Genomic DNA, 23,455 nt, shown 5'->3' with positions numbered 1-23,455 from the left:
CCATATAATCCCTCTCCGCTGTCCCTGAATCTTCAGTAAGATCTTGTAGTAGCTTCAGCCCGGCCTCAGCTGGGCCTTGGGGAAGAGAGTGTTTCACAGGCATGGAAGGGCGGAGGGAGGACAGGCTGGAGGTTGGAGTAGAAGGTTAAGAGAAACTTCTTTTGGGACACCCTCAAGGCTGCATCTTGGATAATTATCTACATAAGTGAGGGACCCACTGAGAGGCCCATGTTCAAATGTATGTGTCAGGGTCTGGTGCCACATCATTGTAATTTGGGTAACATAGGAAATGAGAACACATTTTATACTCCCTAGCTAGGGAGGCCAGAGGCCAGGCACACTGATGATACAAGTGTAAGAGCTCAGGGAAGAGCCAGGCACATATTACGGGCTCAGTAGCAGAGAGAAAGGATAGTTGAGAGACACACAGAGGGTCCCTCAGATGGGCCCTTGAGTTGCCTCAGAATTCTACAGTTTTCTAGAATTTGTTCATGTATACTCTATGCCAAACCCCTTTCTCCTTTTCCTGAGGAACTATAGAGAATCTTTGAGATAGAGGAAAGAAGGAAATGAAAATAAGGGGTCTGGCAATGGGGAGAAAGAGAGATTGAGAGACAAAAGGGGCGAGGGGGAAAGAAAGAGAGAGAGAGAGAGAGAGAGAGAGGTTGAAGTGGATTGATTGCAAGGAAATTCAATAATTTTACATGGAGGGCAGAGGGCAGCTCTGGTTGTAAGCTGACTATAACTGAATGGAGTATCTTTAACCTAAGTTAATGCTTAACCAGGTTGAGGAGCAAAATGAGCCAGCAGTAGGGACACAGGCGGAGTAATAGGGAACCAGGGGCCAATTTGCATAAGTGATTTTGCTGTGGATGTAAATAAACAGATGCAAAATGTTGCAAAAGAATTGGATGCAATTTTGTCATTTGCTCAATTTGGCATTTGGTGCTTCTTGGCATTTCCTAATTACTTTTTATTGTGTATTATTAGAACTATAACAATTATACTATGTAACTATATCATTATAGTAAGTTACTGAAGTGTTACATAAACTATACTTTTTAAAGTCGATGCATAATAACAGTAGATATTTATGGATGCATGTGATATTTCAATACATGCATACAATGTGTAATGATCAAATCAGGGTAATTGGGAAACCCATCACCTCAAACATTTATCATTTCTTTGTGCTGAGCACATTCCAAATCTTTTCTTCTAGCTATTTTGAAATATACAATAAATTATTGTTAACTATAGTCACCCTAGATAAATTATACTCTTTATATTGTAAAGTTTTCTTCTCTCTCTGTATCTCGTTTACACAAATTCTGATGTCTATAGACTGCTTTGTTACAGCTGCCAAACTTCTGTGATCTGGGAAGACATAGTGACCCCAAACCAAGATTTGCTGTGATGCTCTTAGCTCATTATGTCAACTCTGCATGCATCTGGTGGTGCACCAGTTCTGTTGCTCTCTAGTATTGGCCATTGTATCTTGGAGTGCTTTTTGCTCCTTATTACAACTTATAACACATGCCATAGCAAAAGAATGCATAACTGGCTGTTCCAGGAGGGGTTGTTCTGGATTCAAACAGTAATCCTTTTACTGAGATGAGTTGTGTGTATGTAAAGATAGGTAAGGCATAAAACAGCTTCACTTCAATGATCTCATTCAGAGATATCCTTCCATGGTGGGGAGATGGACAATACAGTCACAATGTCCTAATCTTCTAAAGTCATAGAGAGACAGCCATGCTCATGTAACAAAATAAAATGAAGAACAAACCTTATCTAATACATGTTTTAAAATATGTATTAATATTGTAATTTTAAGTGGTATGGGCATTTTGGTATTTAAAAATGGTGAGCAGGTCATAAAAATAATTATAATACTTGTGTAAACTGAATCAAATTTTATGTTCTCTCTTTTGTTTTTAATTTTCAAGCTTTTGAATTAAGACACATAACTTAGTCACACTGTAGTAGTGTGACCTTGGGTAAGTCTGAATCTTGAGAGATTTAAATTCAGGATGCACTGAGAGTAGAAAAGTCACCATTTGAAAGTTACAGCAGTTTTTTGCCTTTAAAGTGCCTTACTTTAGAATCCGATAGACCTCAGGAGGGCTATTGGACCACAGCTGGCTGGGCCTGGAGTTTCTCATTGGGTTGTCTATGGTGCGTCAGAAAATCTGCTTATTATTATTATTATTTTGAGACAGGGTCTCACTCTTGTTGCCCTGTTGGTGGGGGATGGGCTGTCTTTGCTGTCACTCATCCTGCAAAAACTCCAACCTAGAAAAAGGATGTAAGAAAATGAGGATGTAGCAGGCAGGCCTCAGGCTTAGTACTGTGATGTTTCCTGTCTTCCCGGGGCCTCCTGGTTGTTGGTCCCTGTGCTGCAGGTTGAATAGAGGAATCTTCTGGAAGGATTTCCATTGAATAGCCTTCCAATTTTTACTACCCATGCATAAGATGCACAGCTTTTACACAACTAAGATCACTCTTGACATTTTGAAATCTGCGTGTTCCACTTAATATATTGTGAATATTTTCATAAGTGAGCACCGTCCTTAGGCTTTATCTGTATCTTTCCTTCCTCCGCAAACTGAGAGGCTTTTAAATAGCTGAAACTCTGATCTAAGTAGGTGTGACTAGAAGCAGTGAATCAGGACCCCTCAGCTTGAGGGATTAGAGAGATTACCAGACCACATGGCCAACTGAGACCAGGAGAAGCAAAGGCTGTGTGAGAATAAGTGCCGAATGTCTTACTTCTGGGAGCCTGGGATCAAGAGGCTTGGACCTGAGGGGCAGGGAGGGAGGGAACAATCTCTGGTTCCCCCTTGTGCCTTCAAACCCAGCCTCTCTTCCAGATCACCCTCTGAAACAGTGTTTTCTGGAGTAAGGTCTAAAGATTGCCTGTATTTGTTTATTAAAAATTCAGATTGCTGGACCCTAAACCATATTAATAGAATAAAAATTCCAGGTAGGGCCCAGCAATCTGCATTTTAACAAATTTCCTAGGCCTGGTGACTCTTATGCACACAGAAGGTTGAGAGCCATTTTTAAAAGAATTAGGCCAGGCCAGGCGCGGTGGCTCACGCCTGTAATCCCAGAACTTTGGGAGGCCGAGGCAGGTGTATCACGAGGTCAGGAGATTGAGACCATCCTGGCTAACACAGTGAAACCCCGTCTCTGCTGAAAATACAAAAAAAAAATTAGCTGGGCGTAGTGGCAGGCGCCTGTAGTCCCAGCTACTCGGCAGGCTGAGGCAGGAGAATGGCGTGAATCCAGGAGGGGGAGCTTGCAGTGAGCCGAGATCCGGCCACTGCACTCCAGCCTGGGCGACAGAGAGAGACACCGTCTCAACAACAACAACAACAACAACAACAACAAAAGGCTTAGGCCAGGTTTATCCTCTTCTAGGCTAGGTTTAAATGGAAAGAGCAAAAGAGACGACTTCCCAACCTCCAGAGTATCTTCCCCCATCCACCATAGACTGGAATAGCTTTAACAACAAATCTTACTCTTTTCTCCATAATGAGTGGCCAAAGGCTTACCCAGGCATTCTTCCCAGGAAAGGAAAGACACTGGCAATGGAATCTTAGTCAATGGTATGATGTCTGCTTTCAACAAGGGGAAGACAGCAGAAGGAATTGGCTGTGGTTGCCAATGGCCAGGCATTCACCTTTACCTGAACTCAGATTAATACAAGTCAGGCACAGTGATGCTTCCAGCCTGTCTGCCTTCTCTTCCCAGGCAGCCTGGTGTCAGAGCAGGGACTCTGACCCCAGGAGCTGAATGTATACAGCCCAATCTTCTTCAGTGAGTCTTTTTTTTTTTTTTTTTTTTTTTTTGAGACAAAGTCTCGCTGTTGTCCCCCAGGCTGGAGTGCAATGGCGTGATCTCGGCTCACTGCAACCTCCGCCTCCTGAGTTCAAGCGAGTCTCCTACCTCAGCTTCCCGAGTAGCTGGGATTACAGGGGCATGCCACCACGCCTGGCTAATTTTTGTATTTTTAGTAGAGACGGGGTTTCACCATGTTGTCCAGGCTGGTCTCAAACTTCTGACCTCAGGTAATCCACCCGCCTCGGCCTCCCAAAGTGCTGAGATCACAGGCATGAGCCAATTCACCCAGTCCTTCAATGAGTCTTTTATGAATCGAAGTTTAGCCCTTACATCAACTGGTAGTCTTTCTACAGCTCCTTCTTGGATGAAAAGGTAGGTTGAAGAAATGGTCTTGACTTTGGCTGTACATTAGAATCACTTAGAGGACTTTAAATAATCCTGATACCCAGGCCTTGCCCCTGACCATTTAAACCAGAATCATTGACTGTCAGGGGATCCAACATGCAGCCAAGGTTAAGAACCACTGGCAGTGTTATCAGGATAGGAGAACTTTGTACATACCCCAGGTAATGTCGTCTGGCCGAGCAAGCACAAGGAGAGGAATCCATAGAGAGAATCCACAGAAAGGTATCTGCAGGCTGAGAACAGCCCCAGGCACATAGAAGGATAAACAAGTTCAGGAAGGATGGAATTGAAGGACAGCGAGCTCTTCCACGGCCAAGAGGGCGTTGGGGGAGGGCAGCTGCACGCAGATATTTTGGCCAGATCACCAGAGTTGTCCAAGAAATTACATATTTTACAAAAACACTTTTCAAATAATTTATATTAAATACAGGAGATGATTTAACAGATGATATTATTTGTAAGAAGTTTTGTTTTTTTTTTAATTTAGTAGAAATAAGAAGATCTTGTTTTCCTTGTAACTCTAGTGCTGTCACAGAGGACAATGAAAGGCAGGTTTCGGGATTTTTTTTTTTTTTTCATTTGTCTTTCAGAAAGGGTGGAATGCAAAGCATTGCTAATCAGAGAAAATCGCTGTTTAATCTGCATGTAGGAATGGATTAAAGAGTGTCTCAGGTGAAAGTGACTCTTTGTAAACAAACTGAACAAATAAATCCTTCCTTCATCCCCTACATCTTAACCTCAGGTCCAGTTCTTGAGTTTCATCCTTTCAGTGTTCATAGGGCTGGTCCTCCTCTCTGAGCCAAGATCTAAGCCTACACTTTCCCCTTTACAACAGGAAAATGCAGCAGCTGGCAGCGGGGCCCTCCCACCCATGCTGTGAGGGTTTGTTAGGGCCTCTTTGAGCGAGTGTTTCTAAAAACCAGATTTCAACAGATGACTCCCTCCTCAAGAGTGCAGCAGCTCCCCGGTGTCTAGTGAATCAAGCCTGAGCTTTTTGTCATGGCTCAGAGTCACTCAGTCTCACCCTGAGCTCCATGCTCATATAGACATTTTATTTTTGTTACTAAATTTTAAAACAGCTCTATGATAGAAAATTGAAAACTGCCAATAAGAACAAGGAAAAGGGCCGGGCGTGGTGGTTCACGCCTGTAATCCCAGCACTTTGGGAGGCTGAGGAGGGTGGATCACTTGAGGTCAGGAGTTCAAGTACTGCAAGCACCCCTGGGGGCTGCTGGCTCAGCCCTTTGCTTTATCCACATATACTTGGGTATATCCTTAGAACATCCATGCTAATACAGTTGACCTGGTATCTCCAACTTATATGTTTCTAAAATCAATTTGGAGTAGAAATCTCTGTAATGCTTTCCTTGGCATATATAGAAACAAATATGCATCCATGAATACTTTTTACTATCAATGGATTTTTAAAAACACTTTTTTAAACTTAAAATTCAAATAAATTTAAATGCATTTAATTTAAAAATAAAAAAATTAATGTTCATCATTAGGTCTGCTGATTCTCTAGTTGACTTCCTCCTTTTTTAGGTGTTTAATATAATTGACTGTGGGTTTCTTTTTAAGATGCTACTCATATAGTATGTTTTATTTTTGTTACTAAATTTTAAAACAGCTCTATGATAGAAAAATTGAAAACTGCCAATAAGAAAAAGAAAAAGGGCCAGGCATGGTGGCTCATGCCTGATTACAGGCACTTTGGGAAGCCAAGGAGGGTGGATCACTTGAGGTCAGGAGTTCAAGACCAGCCTGGCCAACATGGTGAAACCCTGGCTCTACTAAAAATAGAAAAATCAGCTGGATATGGTGGCGCGTTCCTCTAATCCCAGCTACTTGGGAGACTGAGGCCTGAGAATCGCTTGAACCCAGGAGGCAGAGGTTGCAGTGAGCCAAGATCGCACCACTGCACTCCAGCCTGGGCGACAGAGTGAGACTCCATCTCAAAAAAAAAAAAAAGAAGAAGAAGAAAATGGAGTTTATAAGCTGGCATCCTTGGATCTTCAGGCTTGAAACTTCTGAATGTTCTTTAACCCTTTCTCTCTGTCTTTGACTCTTCGTCTCACATCTCCAGTCACATTAAAAGGGTGAGAAACAGCAGCCAGGTATCAGAAATAGCAAGTGCAAAGGCTCAGAGGTGAAACTGTCTGAGATGTTTGGGGTCCGGTGAGCAGCTGAGAGTGGCAGGAAAGTAGGTGTTGAGGGGATGTTTACAAGACAGAGATGAAACTGCAGGGAGCAGAGACAGATAGTCAAGGGATCTGTTAGGCCAGGGAGATGGGGGTTACAGGCTTCCTGCTGGAAGCCCTTGGAGACCTTTCCTCGGGGTGTGTCATCACGAGGGTGGAAGAATGGAGGAGGACCTCGGCCTGGAACAGTGGTGGCTGGAACACCAGTATGGAGGCAACCCTGCCAGGCCCAAGCCTCAAGCTCATGACAGTGTGGTACCAAAGGCAATGTGCCCTGTGGGCCTCAGCTGTGCCAAAGGACCAACAACTCTCCAAGAGGACATTACTGAGACAGAGTGCCATGTTGGCCATACTGGGGCCTGAGACAAGATAAATCAGCAGGACTGATTCTGTCTTTGTTTAAAATTCCAATAATTTCTTCATCATGGATTTGTGGGCATTCATTTTGATTTTTAAAATATTATATTAAATACTATTTGTATCAATTTATTGATGGGGGTTACCCCTTAAAGTTTAATGTCATGATTTGCTGTTTTATAAAAGACTCATTTTGTTTTATTCCACAAATATTCAGTGTGTGCACACTGGGCATGGTACATGCAAGCCACAGAGCTAACCTGAACACAAACCCAACCCTCTTGTCCCTTTCATCACCTTATAACATGACAGAAACCTTCCGGCCTATGTGAAGCCAGGGGACAGATATAGGCAGACTGGATAATTCTCTGATTCACAAAAAACATCCTCCTCTCAGGTCACTTCTGTCTTAAAGCTGAAGTCTTTGGCCACCAACCCATCGTTCTGAAGCAGCATGATACTTTTTAGTGACTATCCTGTTATTTGCATGCAGCAGGACTCCTATGACAATTTCCCCCCCTCCACTCTTTCTAAAGCCTTGTCCATTTCTGTCCCCAGCTTCCTAATGCTCACTTCCTCCAGCCTGGCCTTCCTATGAAATAATAGCAATTATATTTAGATTTGTGAATTCAGCACTGGAGGCTGCTTCCTTCTGAAAAGAGAGCTCATGGTGGAGCTGGCAGAATTTTGACAGCTTTGGCAGTCTCTTCCATGGTGTGATAATGTGAACAAGCCCCTCAAGGTCGAGTTAGTGCCCTTCTCCTCCATTTCACATATGCAGATACTGAAGCCCAGAGAGATCAGATATCATGAGTGTCTCAGACTATACAGCAGACTCCGAATTTTCCCTATAATTAAGATAGTCACAGAAATTTGGAAGTGAGAGAGACTTTGGGAATATCCTGGGTCAACCTCCTCTTATACCAAGGGAGGAATTTAAATTCCAGGGAAATTTTGTGATTGCCCCGAGGTTAATGTAGTTGAGGACTCCAACTCTTTTAGTCATACCTCTTCCTTCCCTTTCCACACACGGCTCGAGCCCCCTGCTAGAGGAGAAACTTTTCCATGGCTGGAGGTACCCCCCACATTCTTACGCCAAAGTTCAGAGCTGTGATTACAGTATAAGCCCAGTAAGCCACTGTTGAAAGCAGCGTCATGCATGCCAGTGATCAGACTTGGGAAATCAACAATGGTAAAAGCCAGCATTTATTGAACATGTACTATGTTCTTGGTACTTTGTGTGCATTATCTCATTAACCCTCACAACTACCCTGTGAGGGAGGTACTATTATTATTCGCATGTTTATATTGTGATAAAAAAACACATTGGCCAGGCACGGTGGCTCACGCCTGTAATCCCAGCACTTTGGGAGGCCGAGGCAGGTGGATGGATCACAAGGTCAGGAGATCGAGACCATCCTGGCTAACATGGTGAAATCCCGTGTCTACTAAAAATGCAAAAAATTAGCCAGGCATGGTGGCGGGCACCTGTAGTACCAGCTACTTGGGAGGCTGAGGCAGGAGAATGGCATGAACCCGGGTGGCGGAGCTTGCAGTGAGCCGAGATAGTGCCACTACACTCCAGCCTGGGTGACAGAGCGAGACTCTGTCTGAAAAAATAATAATAACAAAAAATTTACCATCTTAACTATTTTTAACTGTCCAGTTCAATAGCATTAATATATTCACATAGTTGTGGTTATCCCTATTTTTATAGATGAGAAAATTAGACTCAGAGAGGTTAAATAATTTGCCCAGATCCTACAGCAAATAAATGACAGAGCTGGAATTTGAAATCAGGTCTGACTCCAGAGCCCATACTCTCAACCCACTCTGGATGATACAGGCTAACTTGTTTCAACTTGACCCCTCACCAGGGCAGGTGACTGGTTTCACCACTTACGTGCCTCTCTGGATACCTTCCTCTCTGTCCCCGAAGACAGCATTCATTCCCTCTACCAGCCCAGTAATCTTTACTGTGACACATGTGCCCCTACCCCTGGCTATTGGTCCCCAAGATTAGACATTTTGCTAGAGTAGAGCATTGGCTCTTAAGGGCCTGTTTCAGACTTTGGGACGAAGAGGGAGAGTAACATGAGGAAGGTACAGATGGCAGGGGAAACGGGAAGGAGAGTGGGTAGGGCACGTGGGAGGCAGGAGAGAATGCGGTAGCGGCCCTCTAGGGTCTGGAATGTGCTCAGAAGTAGGGTGGCTGAACAGAGCAGATGGAAGGACACCACCATAATCCATGCATCCTTTCTCAACATCTGAGGCAGAAAGGCCACCTGAGGGTCCTGGAGTGGAGGGGCTGTGTTCCCTTACACACCAGCATCTTGCTGCCAGGGTTGTTTCTTACTATCTACTTATTAACCGTATAAAGTAATTTGTAAATTTCTCCAGGCAGTTCATACCCTACCTTTTTTTTTTTTTTTTTTTCCTTGTTTCTTTTTTTTTCCTACTGAGATCTGCAAATATTTTGTGGTAGTCTTTGGCATGTCTGAACGGCTGAGCTTGGTTATAAGCAGTCAGAAATTGGGCTGACTTGGCACAAGCAGGAGTAAGGATGATTCCACTAATACCCTGTGTCCTTCAAAATCTCTGGTAGGATTTACCCTATTGGAGGCAGTTAGACATCAGGCACACCACCCTGAGACTGATGAGATGGCAAGGAAATGAGGCTATACCTCTCTTAAGAAGTTCTTAAAAGCTTTGTCACTTGATGTGACAGCTGAAATTGGCATGGCCCTTCCTCTCTCTGACTTTAGGGGCCAGTGGTCCTGGAGGCCTCCAGGGATACAACACTTTCCTTTCCTTTAGCACATTGGAACGCTTGCTGAACCCTGCCCTCACCACCCACCTGGCCGAGGTCTTGGGTCAAGGGAAACTTCCTCATAAAACTACATAAAAGCAGACTGCAAAAACCAAAAAAGTTAAGGGAGACTCCTGTGTTCATAGATGACACAGACTCTTGGGTTTGGAAGAACGCCAAGAGGTCATGTCATTTAGTCTCTTCACTGTGTCTGACTCTGATGTGTTCATTGTTCTGACGAGGTGCTGACAGCTGCACTGTGCCTCTGTTCACTGTATGTCCTCTACCAGCATAAAAATGCAAAACTGACGTCTCTTAAATCAAACCAGCTGCCAATAGGTTTGTAAAACCAAGCGACTGATAAGTAGCTCTAATCATGTTTCTGAAAATGCAGTTCTACATAATTCCAGAAAATAAAAGTGTCTTAAGAATTTGAATACATTCTTTTAAAAATTAATGAGGGGAAAAGGAACTTTGGCTATATCTACATGGCATGATATATATAGTATTGTCATCTACTTGTCCTGGCATCCATTTCTGCAGCTAAAAGCAAAGATATTTTCAGGAAGTAAAGAGTGATTTTGAGGGATGGCATTTCTCATACACTGAAAAAGTTTGACCCAGTTAAATTCTTCTTGGCTCTGAGAAAACAAAGATATTGGAAATGTCTTGTATGTAGGGGTAGGGGTGAAAGGAAGCATTGTAATTCATTAAAAGCATCTAAAAATGTTTGTCAATAATACATTTAAATAAAAACTTTGAAACAATATCTTTTTTTTTTTTTTTTTTTTTTTTGAGACAGGGTCTCACTCTGTCACCCAGGCTGGAGTACAGTGGCATGATCTCGACTCACTAAAGCCTCAACCTTCCTGGCTCAAGTGATCCTCCTACCTCAGCCTCCTGAGTAGCTGGAACTACAGGCATGTGCCACCATGCCTGGCTAATTTTTTGTACTTTTTGTAGAGACAGGGTTTCGCCATGTTGCCCAGACTGGTCTCAGACTCCTGAGCTCAAGGGCTATGCCCACGTCGGCCTCCCAGAGTACTGGGATTCCAGGCATGAGCTACTGTGCCTGGCCAACAATATCTAATTGGTCAAAAAAATATATAATCATGGGTCCCCAAAATACAGTCGTTTATGGTAAATATAGGAAATTGTTTAATTATCAAATTTTAAATTGTGGTAAAACATACATAATGTAAAATTCACCATTTCACCCATTTCAAAGTGTACAACTCAGTGGCATTTAGTAAATTCACAATATTGTGCAACCACCACCAGTAGCTAGTTCCAGAATATTTTCATCACCCCTAAATAAAACCCCAGACCCATGAAGCAGTCATTAGCAATTTCAAAGAAGATTTTTGAAATAATTTACTTTTGAGGTATTTTGATGAAAGTTTTTGTTTTCCTCATGCTAAGAGCTTGTTAACAGAATTGACCCTAATAGGTAGCATCGGGTATATTAAGCTCAATTATCTAAGATTGGTTTGGCAACTGTGACGTCTTTGAGTGTGAAGATGATGTGAAATCAGAAGTCCTGCCATGGTAAAAAAGGGAACTTTGACCCTGAACATGCTGTAAAGATCATCTAAAAGCCAAAGTCATCATATATATATATAGGTAGAGAGTTCATTTTTTTCAATGATTTTATATTACATTTGCCATTTTCTTTTTTGAAATTATAGTTCTTATGTTTGTATGTGATTCTCATAGTTATTTACACTAAAATGAAATACTCTTTCCTTCCTGGTATGTTCAATATTGAGTAGGGACATTAACACACTTTTTATGCTTAACAAATTATTTTTCATACTGAAGCTTTTTATACTTTGAACCAAGTAAGGTTGTAAAATGAAGGGGTAAAAAATGGAATGGGGTTGGGAGTCATTTCACTCTAGGTATGACCTCAGACTCTCTTGTCTTCTACTCCAAGCACCCTTGGTCATAGCTTCCCTCTGGAGAACTCCCGTTTACTTAGGTGTGGTCTCCCACCTCTGGTCTTTCCCCGCTTCTTATCACCATGTTCCTGAACAATGTTCCATTTATCCAGCTAGACTATTGATTGAACCACCTCTGTGGGTGGGTAGGAGAGCTCTCTGCCCCCTTGGTCTGAGTTGGTTATCAGATAAATGAGTCCTGCGTGAGTGCTAGTGACACATAATGGCTCAGTGCCTGAGCCTATTGCACTTAATGATGTTTAATTTTGAACCAGAACATTGAGACACTGCCATATCCCACGTACATGCCTTTCTAACAACACAATCCAGGGCACCAGGGAAACACAGACCAGGAGGAAGGGGGCATTCATTGAGCTCTTACTCTCCAGTATATAGAGGTACCTTTCTAATACCCCTGCTTTGTGTTATATATTATTGAGATATTATTATTCCCATCATTCAGATGAAAAACCTGAGGCTAAAAGGGATTAAATGATCTTCTCGAAGACCACGAGCTGGTAAGTACAGAGCAAATGTTCAAATCCATATCTGCCTGATTCTTTCTTTTCAGTAAGACAAAAACACCTTCCGGGGCACCTCTTAAAATACCACGTTGGTGCTGTGTGCTTGGTCTGTATATAAGACCAGCTCTGCTCTTCATAATTATAACTCACTCTCAGATTACATGAACGATTGTGGGAGCATTCTTTGCAAAATATATAGCAGTAGGATATCAGACACACCTGAGTCAGTGTGGAATTCAAGTTTGGGCCTGGAACACACAATTGCCTGAAATACTGACAGCAGGAATCCTCAGAAGGCTTTCTGACTAGTAAGTGACTGCTTTTTAATTTTAAAACAAATGTCTATGAAAAGTAAAGAACACAGACAAAGCCTGAATATTACACTGGCCAATAAATTACACAGGCAGACATGGAGGGGTCATTCTAGAGCTTGAACAGGTGACCTGGCCTCTCTAGGCCTCAGGTTTCTCACCTGTGGAATAAAGGGGCTGGAGAGGTGTCCTTTCAGTCCTTGCAAGGCAAATCTCTGTGCTTCTCCATGGAAGCCTGTGTCTCTGCACATTGTAGAAGTAGGCAAGGCCCGAGTCCTCATGGAACCCCAACCAGCACTGACTACATAATTTCTGGGGCCCAATGTACAATGCAAATGCAGGGCCCCTTGGTCAAAATTGTTAAGAATTTCAGGACTGCAACAGCAGAGCATTAAACCAAGCAGCAAGCTCTGAGCACAGGACCCTATGCAACTGTAACCTAGCGGACCTGTGCTGCGTGTTCCCTACAATGTGTGAAGGAAGGGAATCTGGAGTAGGTCTGGGGCCCCCAGCCAGCGTGGGAGGCAGGGATGCTCCTGGGGTAATGACAGCCTTCCTTAGGAAATTGGCCAACAGAGAAGTGTGGCTCAGCAAGCAGTCACCACATGTCCCTCAAGCTGGCTTCTTTGTCTTGCTTTTGAAATAAACATTGAAATAGCCATGCTGGACTGAGGGAAATGATCTGTTTGGAGGCCTAAACTATTGTGCTGCAAAAGGGTCATGAAAACATCAGGTTAAAAAATAAGGCTGCAGGTGTAGCTTCCAGTGGACTCCCTTTCGGAAGGGAGGTGAAGGCAGGAGAGGTAGAAAAAGATGGTGAAATAAGGAGGAGGAGGGGCTTGTAGGGTGGGCTCTTTATGCAGGAACAGGTAGCCCTTGGCTGTGGAACAAAGCACAGGGAGGAAGGAGGTGAAGTCAGACTTTCTTGCTCATTGCTAGATGGAGACAAATACACCAGTAATGAGGAGGCTCGACACACAGTCAAGAGGAACAACCTCCTGAGAGGGTTTCCACTGCAGCAGCCAACCCCAGTGTCCAGTGTCAGCCCAACACAAAAGCTGCTTCCCTACAGCTGTACTGGAGAACCCTGAGGTCATGTGGGACCTAGAGGATGGCAGCCAGCATCACACTTCAGGGTTCGCTGCTCCCTTGATCTGGAGCAGGGACTTGGGTGGAGGCTGGAATTCCACCCCATCAGCAGGTGAGACCCATTTCTGGAGCAACAGGTGAATCATACTCTTAATTCCCAATAATGTGCGTGGTTCCTAGGGGCCTAGGAAGCCCAGCATAAACGTGGAATGAAAAACCTAAGGCTGTCTTTGAGTGTTTAAACCTCAACATCTGACAGAGCAAACACAGAGAAACAAGGTCACCCTAAAGAAGCAGAATGTCCCCAAATCTATGAGATTTAAGGGGGACCTGATGGAATGTAATCACCAATCCAGAGACACAGGGTGTCCAATGGGAGGCAGTAGCGGTACCTCTCTGACCTCCATTCTGCAGAGATGGAGTCTTGGTTAGGTGGACTTAAAAGGCTTCCTTAGTGAGGCTCTATCTACAGTGGGCAAAAGCACCACAGCCCTGCAAGCCTGCAGGCAGGATTACCCAAGAGCCTTGAGCATCTGACATTACAACAGAGAGCACAGGCTCTTCTGAGCACAGGACCCTGGGTTCCTCACATAGACCTCCTCTCATCATTCCTAATATGCAGAACAATCACACAAAGCGTTTCCTGAGATCCAGATACAATCAAAACCAATTTAAAGAGTTATTTTGGAGAGGGGCAGGGGAGACATAGAAATGCTCAATAGAGCTGGAAAAAAGTCTTCAATGAAAAAGACTGAACCCTTAAAACCTACCCATCAGTTTCAAAAAAATATATACACACTGGCCACAGGGAGACCAGACAAGACAGGGTGAATCCTGCTCCAGAAACTCTCCCAGCTCATGGAAGAATTATTCCAAATACATGCCTCTTGGACACTGCCACAGAATTTTCATATACAACCAGGAAGATTAAAGGATGGACAAGCAAACGCATTTCATCTCTCCTCCACCAGCTGCTTTGTCTTTTATCCAATGTCTTCAGGCAACGTATTCTGCTCCAGGACAAGCACAGTGTGTGCACCTCTGTCCAGAATTTGGTCTTATTATTATTATTGTTATTGAGACATGGTCTCATTCTTTCACCAGGCTGTAGTGCAGTGGCACGATCTTGGCTCATTGCAACCTCGGCCTCCTGGGCGATCCTCCCATCTCAGCCTCCTAAGTAGCTGGGACTACAGACACATGTCACCACACTAGACTAAGTTAAAAAAAATTTTTTTTTTGTAGAGATGGGTGTCTTGTTATGTTGACCCGGCTGGTCTTGAACTTCTGGCTCCAAGCAATCCTCCTGCCTCAGCCTCCCAAGGTGCTGGGATTACAGACATGACTCACTACACCCAGCCAGAATTTGACCACTGGATCAGACTCACCAGCCCTTGAACTTCTTAATGGCTGTGTTATCACATAATATGCTTTTTACCTCAACATTAAGAATTTCCACTCAAGATTTGCTCAGTCTACTTGAAGAAGTGGAAACAGACTATTTATTCCAAGATGACCTTATGTCTGGAAATCTTTTCCTGCTCTCACTTTTCTACCCAGCAGAGAGCAACTTATACCTCAGTGGTGCATATAGTTCGTGGGATCCAGTTTTGTTTGACACAAATTTTTTAAAAGGAACAACAAATTGAAATGCAGGCTGAAGGATTTATTGCCCCTCCTCTAGGCAATCCCTCACCCAAACCATCCCAGACAGGAAACCCAGTGTGATGTGAGCAAAGACCACAACAATGGCAAAGATATATATTGCCTATTCTGAACTTTAAATACATATTGTCACTATAAGCAAATAGAAATGAATATTTGCTTACTGTTCTGAAGAGAACATTCTACTAGTCTGACTCGGGGTTTCTCAGCAGTGGCACTATGGACATTTTGGGCCAGCTGATTCTTTGTTGTGGAGACTGCCCTATACAATGTAGGATGTTTAGCAGCATCCTTGGGGACTAACTACTAGTGTCTGTAACACTCCCCAGTTGTGACAACCAAATGTTCCCTAGGGGACAAAATTGTCCCTGATGGAGAACCATTGATCGAAATGATCCAGCTGTATCTTGTGGGAGGATGGGGAAGAATGCTTCTGTGGAGTCTATTAAGAAGCCAAAGAAAGCCAAGTGTTTTAATTTCCCTAGAACAAGCTATCCTTTAATTTCTGTCTCCCTTTTTTTTCTTACTCATGTAAGGCCTTCTTTGAAAATGAACCAAACTGATAAATTCTCCAAAGAACAGATGGGGTTAAATCATCTGTAGGGAGAAAACAAGAGCTTGTCTGTAAACATGTGCCTGAAGAGTTTGGCACAAGCCCAGTGCCCTTCAATCCAGTAATCTAGGAGGCAGGGCTGGAAAATAAATGTGATTTGGTCCTTGGAAACCTAATTGATTATATCATAGTCCATTTGGAAACATGTTATGTGAAAAGGAAGGTGTTGTCCAGCCATGGTACACAACCATTGGGTCCAGAAGAGAGGTTCCTCGGACATGTGGACTCTGGTTTAGGGTTTTCCTGGCACAACCATGCCCAGAGTGGGTGAGGAAGTTGCCTTGCGTTTTCCTGGCTGATGACTCTGAAGTCCACTCGCACTAAGCCAGTTTCTGGTGACGTGGCTCCCATGCGGCTTGCCCACAGGAAGAAAGAACCCTTTCCAGCTGCTCTGGGTAGTCCATCAATCGGTATGGTGCAAGATGGCCCAGTTGAGTGGCTTCTCAGCCAATAGGAAGCAGGTAGGCAGTGTGAGGAGGATGGGAAACCGAACTGTCCAGGAAGTGGATCTAATCTCCACCACTAGATGCTGTGCCTCCTGACTACAGCTCCCCACTCTGCTTGCCACCCCAGTGAAAAGGAGTTGGAACCACATATATGAAGAAGAAGAGAGATAGCAGATGGCCACTCAGCATGGGTGGGTTGAGGTACTGGTGGTTGTGTTTGCTTTTTATTGACTTGGTGTACTGACTAAGTGGCAAATACTCTTCTGGGAACTTCAGTCCATGTTGTTTCACTTGGTCTTCACACAAGCCTGTGAGGAAAACATCTCTAGTTTTGTTTGACAGCTGGGAAAACTGAGGTGCAGAGAAACCGAATGGCTTCAGGATTTATAGCTAGTAATTGGCCATTAGAATCAGCCCTGTTGGGCCCCAATGGCATGGTCCTTCTAAATGTATCAAGAAATATTTCCTGAAAGTCCTGAGATAAAATGGTAGCCTTTGAGAATGTAACATATGTCAAACGTGGTCTCTGTGCTTAAAGGATCACAGCATCAGAACTGAGAGGGACTTTGGGAAATGTTCTCATTTTGTAGTTTGAACCAAACAAACATAGGGGACATGGGGGAGCTGAGAACCTATCCCGGATGTTGTAGAAGAAAAGGAAAGAAAAGGCATATATGGAAGAGCCATAAAGAAAACCTGCAGGGTGTGGTAGGTGAGTGGGTGTCAGTTGAGGTGGAGAGGGAAGGGTGAGTCAGTGTGAGGGCTGATGAGGATACCATCAGCCAAAACAGGGAGGATCTGAGAGGCAGCTAGTTGTGGAAAGGTGAAAAGAAGGTGAATTTGTTTCTGGAGAACTGAACCAGAAAAATCAAGGAACTAAAAATTCTAGTTGAAAACTCCAAGCCCTGAGAAGAGAAGGCATGTCTCAGAATCCATCAAATAGGGTCTCAGTGAGACCCCTACCAAGAAGACCCAGACACCCACGGTAGGGCTGTGTCATGCTTAACATTATTAGTCACTTAGATGAAGGCACAGAAGGAATGTTTGTCACATCTGCAGTCCATGCAAAGCCAAGTGTCACAGATGTCAGAATCAATAGACAAAATAGTCAAAATAGCCAGAAAGAAGAAATGGAACCAACATGAAACTTATCAGGGATCAATGGAAAGTCCCTGTTTATCTTCAGAAAATCAATTACACAGATATAGAATTAGAATAACAACAGTAATGATATTAATAGCTACTATTTTAAAAATCCAATAGTCACTATGAGCCAGTTGCGTCACAGAAAAATTTGTTTAAACCTTACAATAGCCCTACGACATTGGTATTGTTATTATTGTCTTTGTCTTACAGGTGAGGAAACCAAGGAGATTAGGCAATCTTGCCTAAAATCACATAAACCTTGATTTTTCTAACGGAAAAATGCCATACTCTTTAACCAATAAGATAACTGGGGAGACCCAATTTGACCACACTTGTGTCAAAGACCTTTTCTAGTTGTAAAAATGAGCAGGTATGTGTTTGTTTATGCTACAAAGAAAAATACACAAGCACAGATGATGAGTCAATTGGGAGGCTATTAAAAACTAAACATTTCATTTTCAAGTTTGTTTTACTAATTTGAAAAGGGATATTTGCAAAGTGATGCAGGATTGCAAATTTTCAAATGTTCCCCTAGAAGGGTGAATTTTTTATGATCATAGGAATGTTTACTGTGGAACAATTGAGAACCCAGGTCTAGCCAGGTTTCTGATGATATCTTTACCTCATACAATTAAGGGAAAATCATAGCTAGGAATCAACTAAGAGACCCTGAGTGTCTATGGACTCCAACTAACAGAGAAGCCTACTTCAGCAGTGCCTCAGTGGGAGCAAAAACATGAGAATCTGTGTTCACACCTCTCTGTGGTCACAAGCAACTTAGCCATCTCGCCTATCTCTATTCCTATACAGCAGAAACTCTCAAGGTGATGACCCATCCCCAACTGGGTTCATCCAGAACATTCCCTTTCTCCTTCATTTTGAGAATTCCTTGTCTCCTTCCAATCCTGCATGACCTCCTTTCCTTGGATGACTCTGCTTCCCCTCTCCTTCTAGTAATTCCTTCTTCTCTACTCTCTTTTCAGTCCTGGGAATATACTCCCTGGATCAAGGTCATTCCTTTCAGTTCCCTGGAAGAACACTCACTGTCTTTCTATTTTTGTGGCTAAGAATTTGAGTAAATTCTCACCTAAGCCTAAGAGTATAAACATAACTGTGCACTTTTGCTGTCATCTGGTGCCAAATAATTATGTTGTTAATCAACCTCCAGAATTGATGTCAACCAGTCAGGACAGAGGACACAAATCACAGGAGGCAAGTATTTCATCTATTAACTCCTCACCATCCTAGCTATCTAATTATGGAAAAGAGTTAAGATGGTGCTTCGAGCCCATTGAATTTACAATTTCATTTCTTTGAAAAGTTCCATGTCAACAGTGTACATTTTATCACAGCGTGATGATTCTATAAAGACAACTGAGTAATCAAGTGGGGAAAACCTTACTTTTATGTAAGCAGATGAGTGTAGTATATGATTATCTGTGGTATAATTTTGGTTTTCTATTCCATAATCTATGGTTGTATATTGACCATCAACTGCTCTGTGATCAAGCTGGACTTTGTCCCAAAGGGAGGAATCATAAAATGATTTAAGTTCTAGCACCTTTACTTAAATTCCCATCTGGATTCCCTGAAAGAGAATACATCTCTGTATAGTTCTACATTATGCTATATGTCTGAAAAGAACATTTGGAATCCTCCTGTTCATTCAGAGGAGGGTACCTAGTTAGTTTCTTTGTCATGTCTTTCTTCCCTCTCTTTCTCTCTTCCTTCTCACGGCTGTGCCCCAAGTCCAGGCCTACAGCCCTGGATGCTTGGGTTACTTAAGCGCTCCTCCCTCCCACCAGATCCCTGCCTCCAGTGTCCCTCCCACTCCAACACATCCTACTAGACTCCTTTAAGCCTGCTGTCATGACATCACTAACAGCATAACCTGTTCTCCAACACTCCCTATGGTTAGGGCCCTCACCACCCTTTGCAACGTGGACCCGCCCTATGTGTCCAATTATACCAGGACCTTCAGGTCCTACATGCCCTACTCTATAGTTTCCACTAGACAGAAAACTTTCCTCACCATCCCACAAATGGACTGTATTTGTGTTAAGCTTTGAGTGACAGCCTCTGTATTTCCTCCCTCCCAGCACATACATGTTTCCTCCAATTCTCCAGTATTTTATAATTTTACCCACCTCTCAAAGTCTACCTCTTAAATTATCTTCTCTATGAAACCTCCTCCTGCTACTCTAATTCTCTTCTTACATTCCTTCAGTCACTTACAGCTTCTGTTGTATCATCCCTGCCCCTCATGAGGGTGTAGCTATTTGAGACCAAGGGCAAGAATGAGTGCCTTCCTGTCCCATCAGTGCTGATCACACAGCAGAACTCAACAGCATGTTCTTGAAATGGTTGAATGCAGTTGATACTGCCTACTGATCCCAGATCATTGGTGCATATCACATTACCTTTTACCAAGCACCTCCTAGGCATAAGACCTGTATTCTACTGTGAAGGGCTGTCCCTCTGCCAATTCCAGACTTTCTCTTAAATACTGTCTCAAAAGCTTCAATTCTCTGGCTCCTTGTTATCCGGGATTACTTGTCTGCTACACGTGTCACATCACCCCCTGAACATTTGGCTAAGTTCTGATATGTAGTCAGAATAGAAAACACTCCCTGAATGGAGGGGAACATCACACACCGGGGCCTGTCAGAGAGTTGGGGGCCAGGGAAGGGAGAGCATTAGGAGAAATACTGAATGTAGATGACGGGTTGATGGGTGCAGCAAACCACCATGGGACATGTATACCAATGTAACAAACCTGCACCTTCTGCACATGTACCCCAGAACTTAAAAGTATAATAATAATAATTTAAAAAACAGTTTAAAAATGTGGGAAAAAAAAAACCCATTCCCTGAACTTTAAAAGTTCCAGTCTCTGAAAGCCATGATGCCATTACAATGAGACAAAAAGTCGACCTTCAAAAGCAAAATTTGGGGAAGTTGTCTTTTCCATAGCTCCTTGACTCATGCCTGTGGGGCCACTTCTGGTTTATTCTTTTTAAGAGGCTTGTTATAGATCATTGTTACATTGACATGAGGGTGTTGGAAAGACAGATCTAATCCCCCCAAACACACTTGTAATATACACCCACAAAATAAATGAGACAATAAAACAATGAATAACAAATGATTACAGCTATCCTTAAAATTAAATAGTAACCTGCAATAAAATGGGTGAGGACTCAGTTTAGAGAAACCCTTCCTTAGAAAAGTTGGTTGCATTCAGACTCTGAACGTTGACCTTCAGTAGAATCTAAGCCCTTGGTATTTCTGTTTTATTATCTTTCCAGAGCTTCATACTTTATTGTAAGAGGTAGCTAAAGCAAGTCTCTCTTGTTCCTACACATTTCTTTAAGAACTCAGTCCACTTCCCTATAGCAAGTGCCACCCAATGCTTTCCCTAGAAGCTCAGTCCACTTCCCTATAGTAAGTGCCACCCACTGGAAACTAGCAAAGCATTCCAGGATTTCAGTATTTCTGAGATGCCATAAGAGCATTGGGGCAAAAAAAAAAGGAGATGAAGAAGGGTAAGTATTGGGTGGGGAAAATCTTACCTCAACTTCTGACTGGCAGGGACGGTTATTTTATTAAGCTTGTCCATTCTGTTTGGTAATTGTAAGAGACACGAATAAGTGTCCAGTGGTCACGTCAGCAGTTCCTGGCCCTCCTAAGGAGCAGCATGGTAAGCCTCTGGTCTCGAGGGTTCCGGCCACTCAAGTCTGATTTCTGAGAGTGCAGGCTGCTGGCAAACACCCCTGCTCTAGGGAGAAGTAAAACTTGCCCGAGCACATAGTCAAGTTTCATGTTTCTACATAATCATGTGATCTGGATAGCCAGCCAGCTTGATGATTACTCCACGTTCTGTAAACTTTAATAGTGAAACCTACTGGGCATGCAAATTTCTTTCCAGCTGCTTTCTTTTACAATCAGATTTGTAACCAGGTTGGGACAAGTTTCTGGCTGGTCACTACTTCCTGTTTGTCCCAAACACATATAGTCTGTTTCCAGCAGGTGCATGCTATAACTGGGAACTTCCTGGGCTCAAGGAAAAGCAGAGTAATCAAGTCCATCTGAACCTCTCTTGGAGACTTTCTGCTTATTTGCATAAAGTCATGGATAAGCTTTTTCTACTTATAGAACCATTATATAAAAATGACATTTTTGTGCTTTTCCCTTCCCGCCCCTGATGCGAGCAATATGTTTAAAAATAAATATCAGGGTGGCAGTGACATGGTGGTAACAGTTTACTCAGAGAATTAGAGTCTCTCTTTTTCTGGAGCTCTATTTAAAATGGGATGGGCAATTCTCTGTTCATCTGCAGGTAGGGATGGGTGACCCAGGAAAGGGGAGATGAACTCTGTCGTAAGATGTGCAGCCTCCTTATTGCCTGGTAGAGTCAGGAGTTACCTTGCCGATAGCCAGATGCTTTCAAGCAAACCAGGATGTACCCAAAAGTCAGATGAGAATAAATCTAACAGTTTCACAACAGTGCAATTCCTACATCAGGCCATTCTGAAGTCCTAAAAGCAGAATGCCACTCCCCTCCTTACATTTGCCTCTTCCTGTCCTGTCCACCGCTTGCTCATCACAGCCAGTGACACGCCAGACACAAGGCCATCTCAAGCTCAGACAGGTGGAGTGAGGTTGGGAGGAGGGAACCATACCTGTAGGGGCTGAACGTATTCAGAGAACTCTACTTCCCTCCTGGAAGACTTCACGTTTCCTTCTGCCTAATCTGAAACATGCTGATTTATCTGTTGTTTAAAGAGCAGCCCGCAGTCTAGGGTCAGGGAGGAAGAAAATGGGAGGAACCTTTTGTTCCTGGACATACTTTTTTGCAGCCATCGAGAATGCCCTGCTCACCCTTGTGGAATAAAGTACACATTTCCAACATTTATCAAGGGAACCAGTCTTCTGGGTCAGAAGAATACACAACAGGACAAAGGAAAGGGCTCTCAGTTACCTCTCCTGTTGTAGACCCAAGATCTGACTGAAGACAGTGGGGAAAGAGGAGAAGACAGAAAAGGGGAAGGACGTGGAGGAAGAGGAGGAGGAGGAGGAAGAAGCAGAGGAAGAGGAGACAGAGGAGGAGGAGGAGAAGGAACAGTGACAATGGCAAAGGTGGAAACCGTGGATGGTTTCTTCCCTCCTGTGCCTCTTCTTTGCACAAATGGATGTTCTGTCTTTCTTGAGGTAACCTTGATTATTCACATTCATCACTGCCTATGAATTTCTGGTTTGACCAGATGTTTAGGAGCAGAATCTTCAGAGCTGTTGAAGGGTGGGGCCCTTCTGCTTGGCCAGGCCACTGACTTGGCCAGGCCAGCAAGAGAGCAGACAATGTTGCATGAGAAAAATGCAAGTGTTTGTCTCCTGCCATCATTCATTTTCCCCAATCTGGCTGCTCAATTTTCTTGTAGTGCATCGTGAAGGAGCTCTAGACCCTGCCTCCTGCTCTCCCATAGTTCCTAACTGAAAGAAACAAGTAGACTAGGATGGTAAAGGCACATACGATGTCATCAAAGACCAGGAAATTCAGGCTTCACTGAATAAGATAATAGTCAGCTCATTCTTTCTGAATTATTGTAAAATGCACCCCATAAGTCACTTGACTTTTCTCTCCACCAACAACTTTGCTCAACACCTGGCTGACAACTTCATATTTCCCCAGAGAAAAAGACCAGAGGCCAAGGTTACACTTCTGCTTTTTCTTTTTACAGCCACTTGTCTTTCTTCTTTTTACTGTATTTAGTCTAACATGATGAAAATGAGAGACTGTGTTTCCAGACTGGACATTTTGCCCCATGTGAAGTACAGTGTGACAGCCTAATGTTCCAGGCCTGCCACAACTGCTTTGGCTTCTAAGTTGCTCCATGACTAAATGAAAATTTTAAATTATTTGACTCTAATTTTGAAGTGGGGAAAACCTTTTTTTTTTTTTCTTTTTGAGACGAAATCTCACTCTGTCACCCTGGCTGGAGTGCAATGGTGCAATCTTGGCTCACTGCAGGCTCCGCCTCCCTGGTTCATGCCATTCTCCTGCCTCAGCCTCCCGAGTAGCTGGCACTACAAGCACCTGCTA

The 23,455-nt window shown here is 43.3% G+C and overlaps 1 protein-coding gene across 2 annotated transcripts in view; it reads right to left on the bottom strand.

Moving 5' to 3' along the window:
- The window catches only part of BLNK (B cell linker), a 79,938-nt gene extending 58,767 nt beyond the window's left edge, over positions 1 to 21,171 (bottom strand). Inside the window, exon 1 of one of the 2 annotated variants that reach the window (XM_010389597.2) lies at positions 20,928 to 21,171. In XM_010389597.2, coding sequence (XP_010387899.1) covers positions 20,928 to 20,974 — 47 coding nt within the window. In that variant the 5' untranslated portion in view covers positions 20,975 to 21,171. The remainder of the gene's footprint in view (positions 1 to 20,927) is intronic. The other variant, XM_010389596.2, reaches the window with a different exon arrangement.
- Between the last annotated feature and the right edge of the window lie 2,284 nt (positions 21,172 to 23,455).

This window comes from Rhinopithecus roxellana, chromosome 11 (assembly GCF_007565055.1).
Source record: "Rhinopithecus roxellana isolate Shanxi Qingling chromosome 11, ASM756505v1, whole genome shotgun sequence".
NCBI classification, from domain to species: Eukaryota; Metazoa; Chordata; class Mammalia; order Primates; family Cercopithecidae; genus Rhinopithecus; species Rhinopithecus roxellana.
This window is presented reverse-complemented; position numbering and strand designations above follow the sequence as displayed.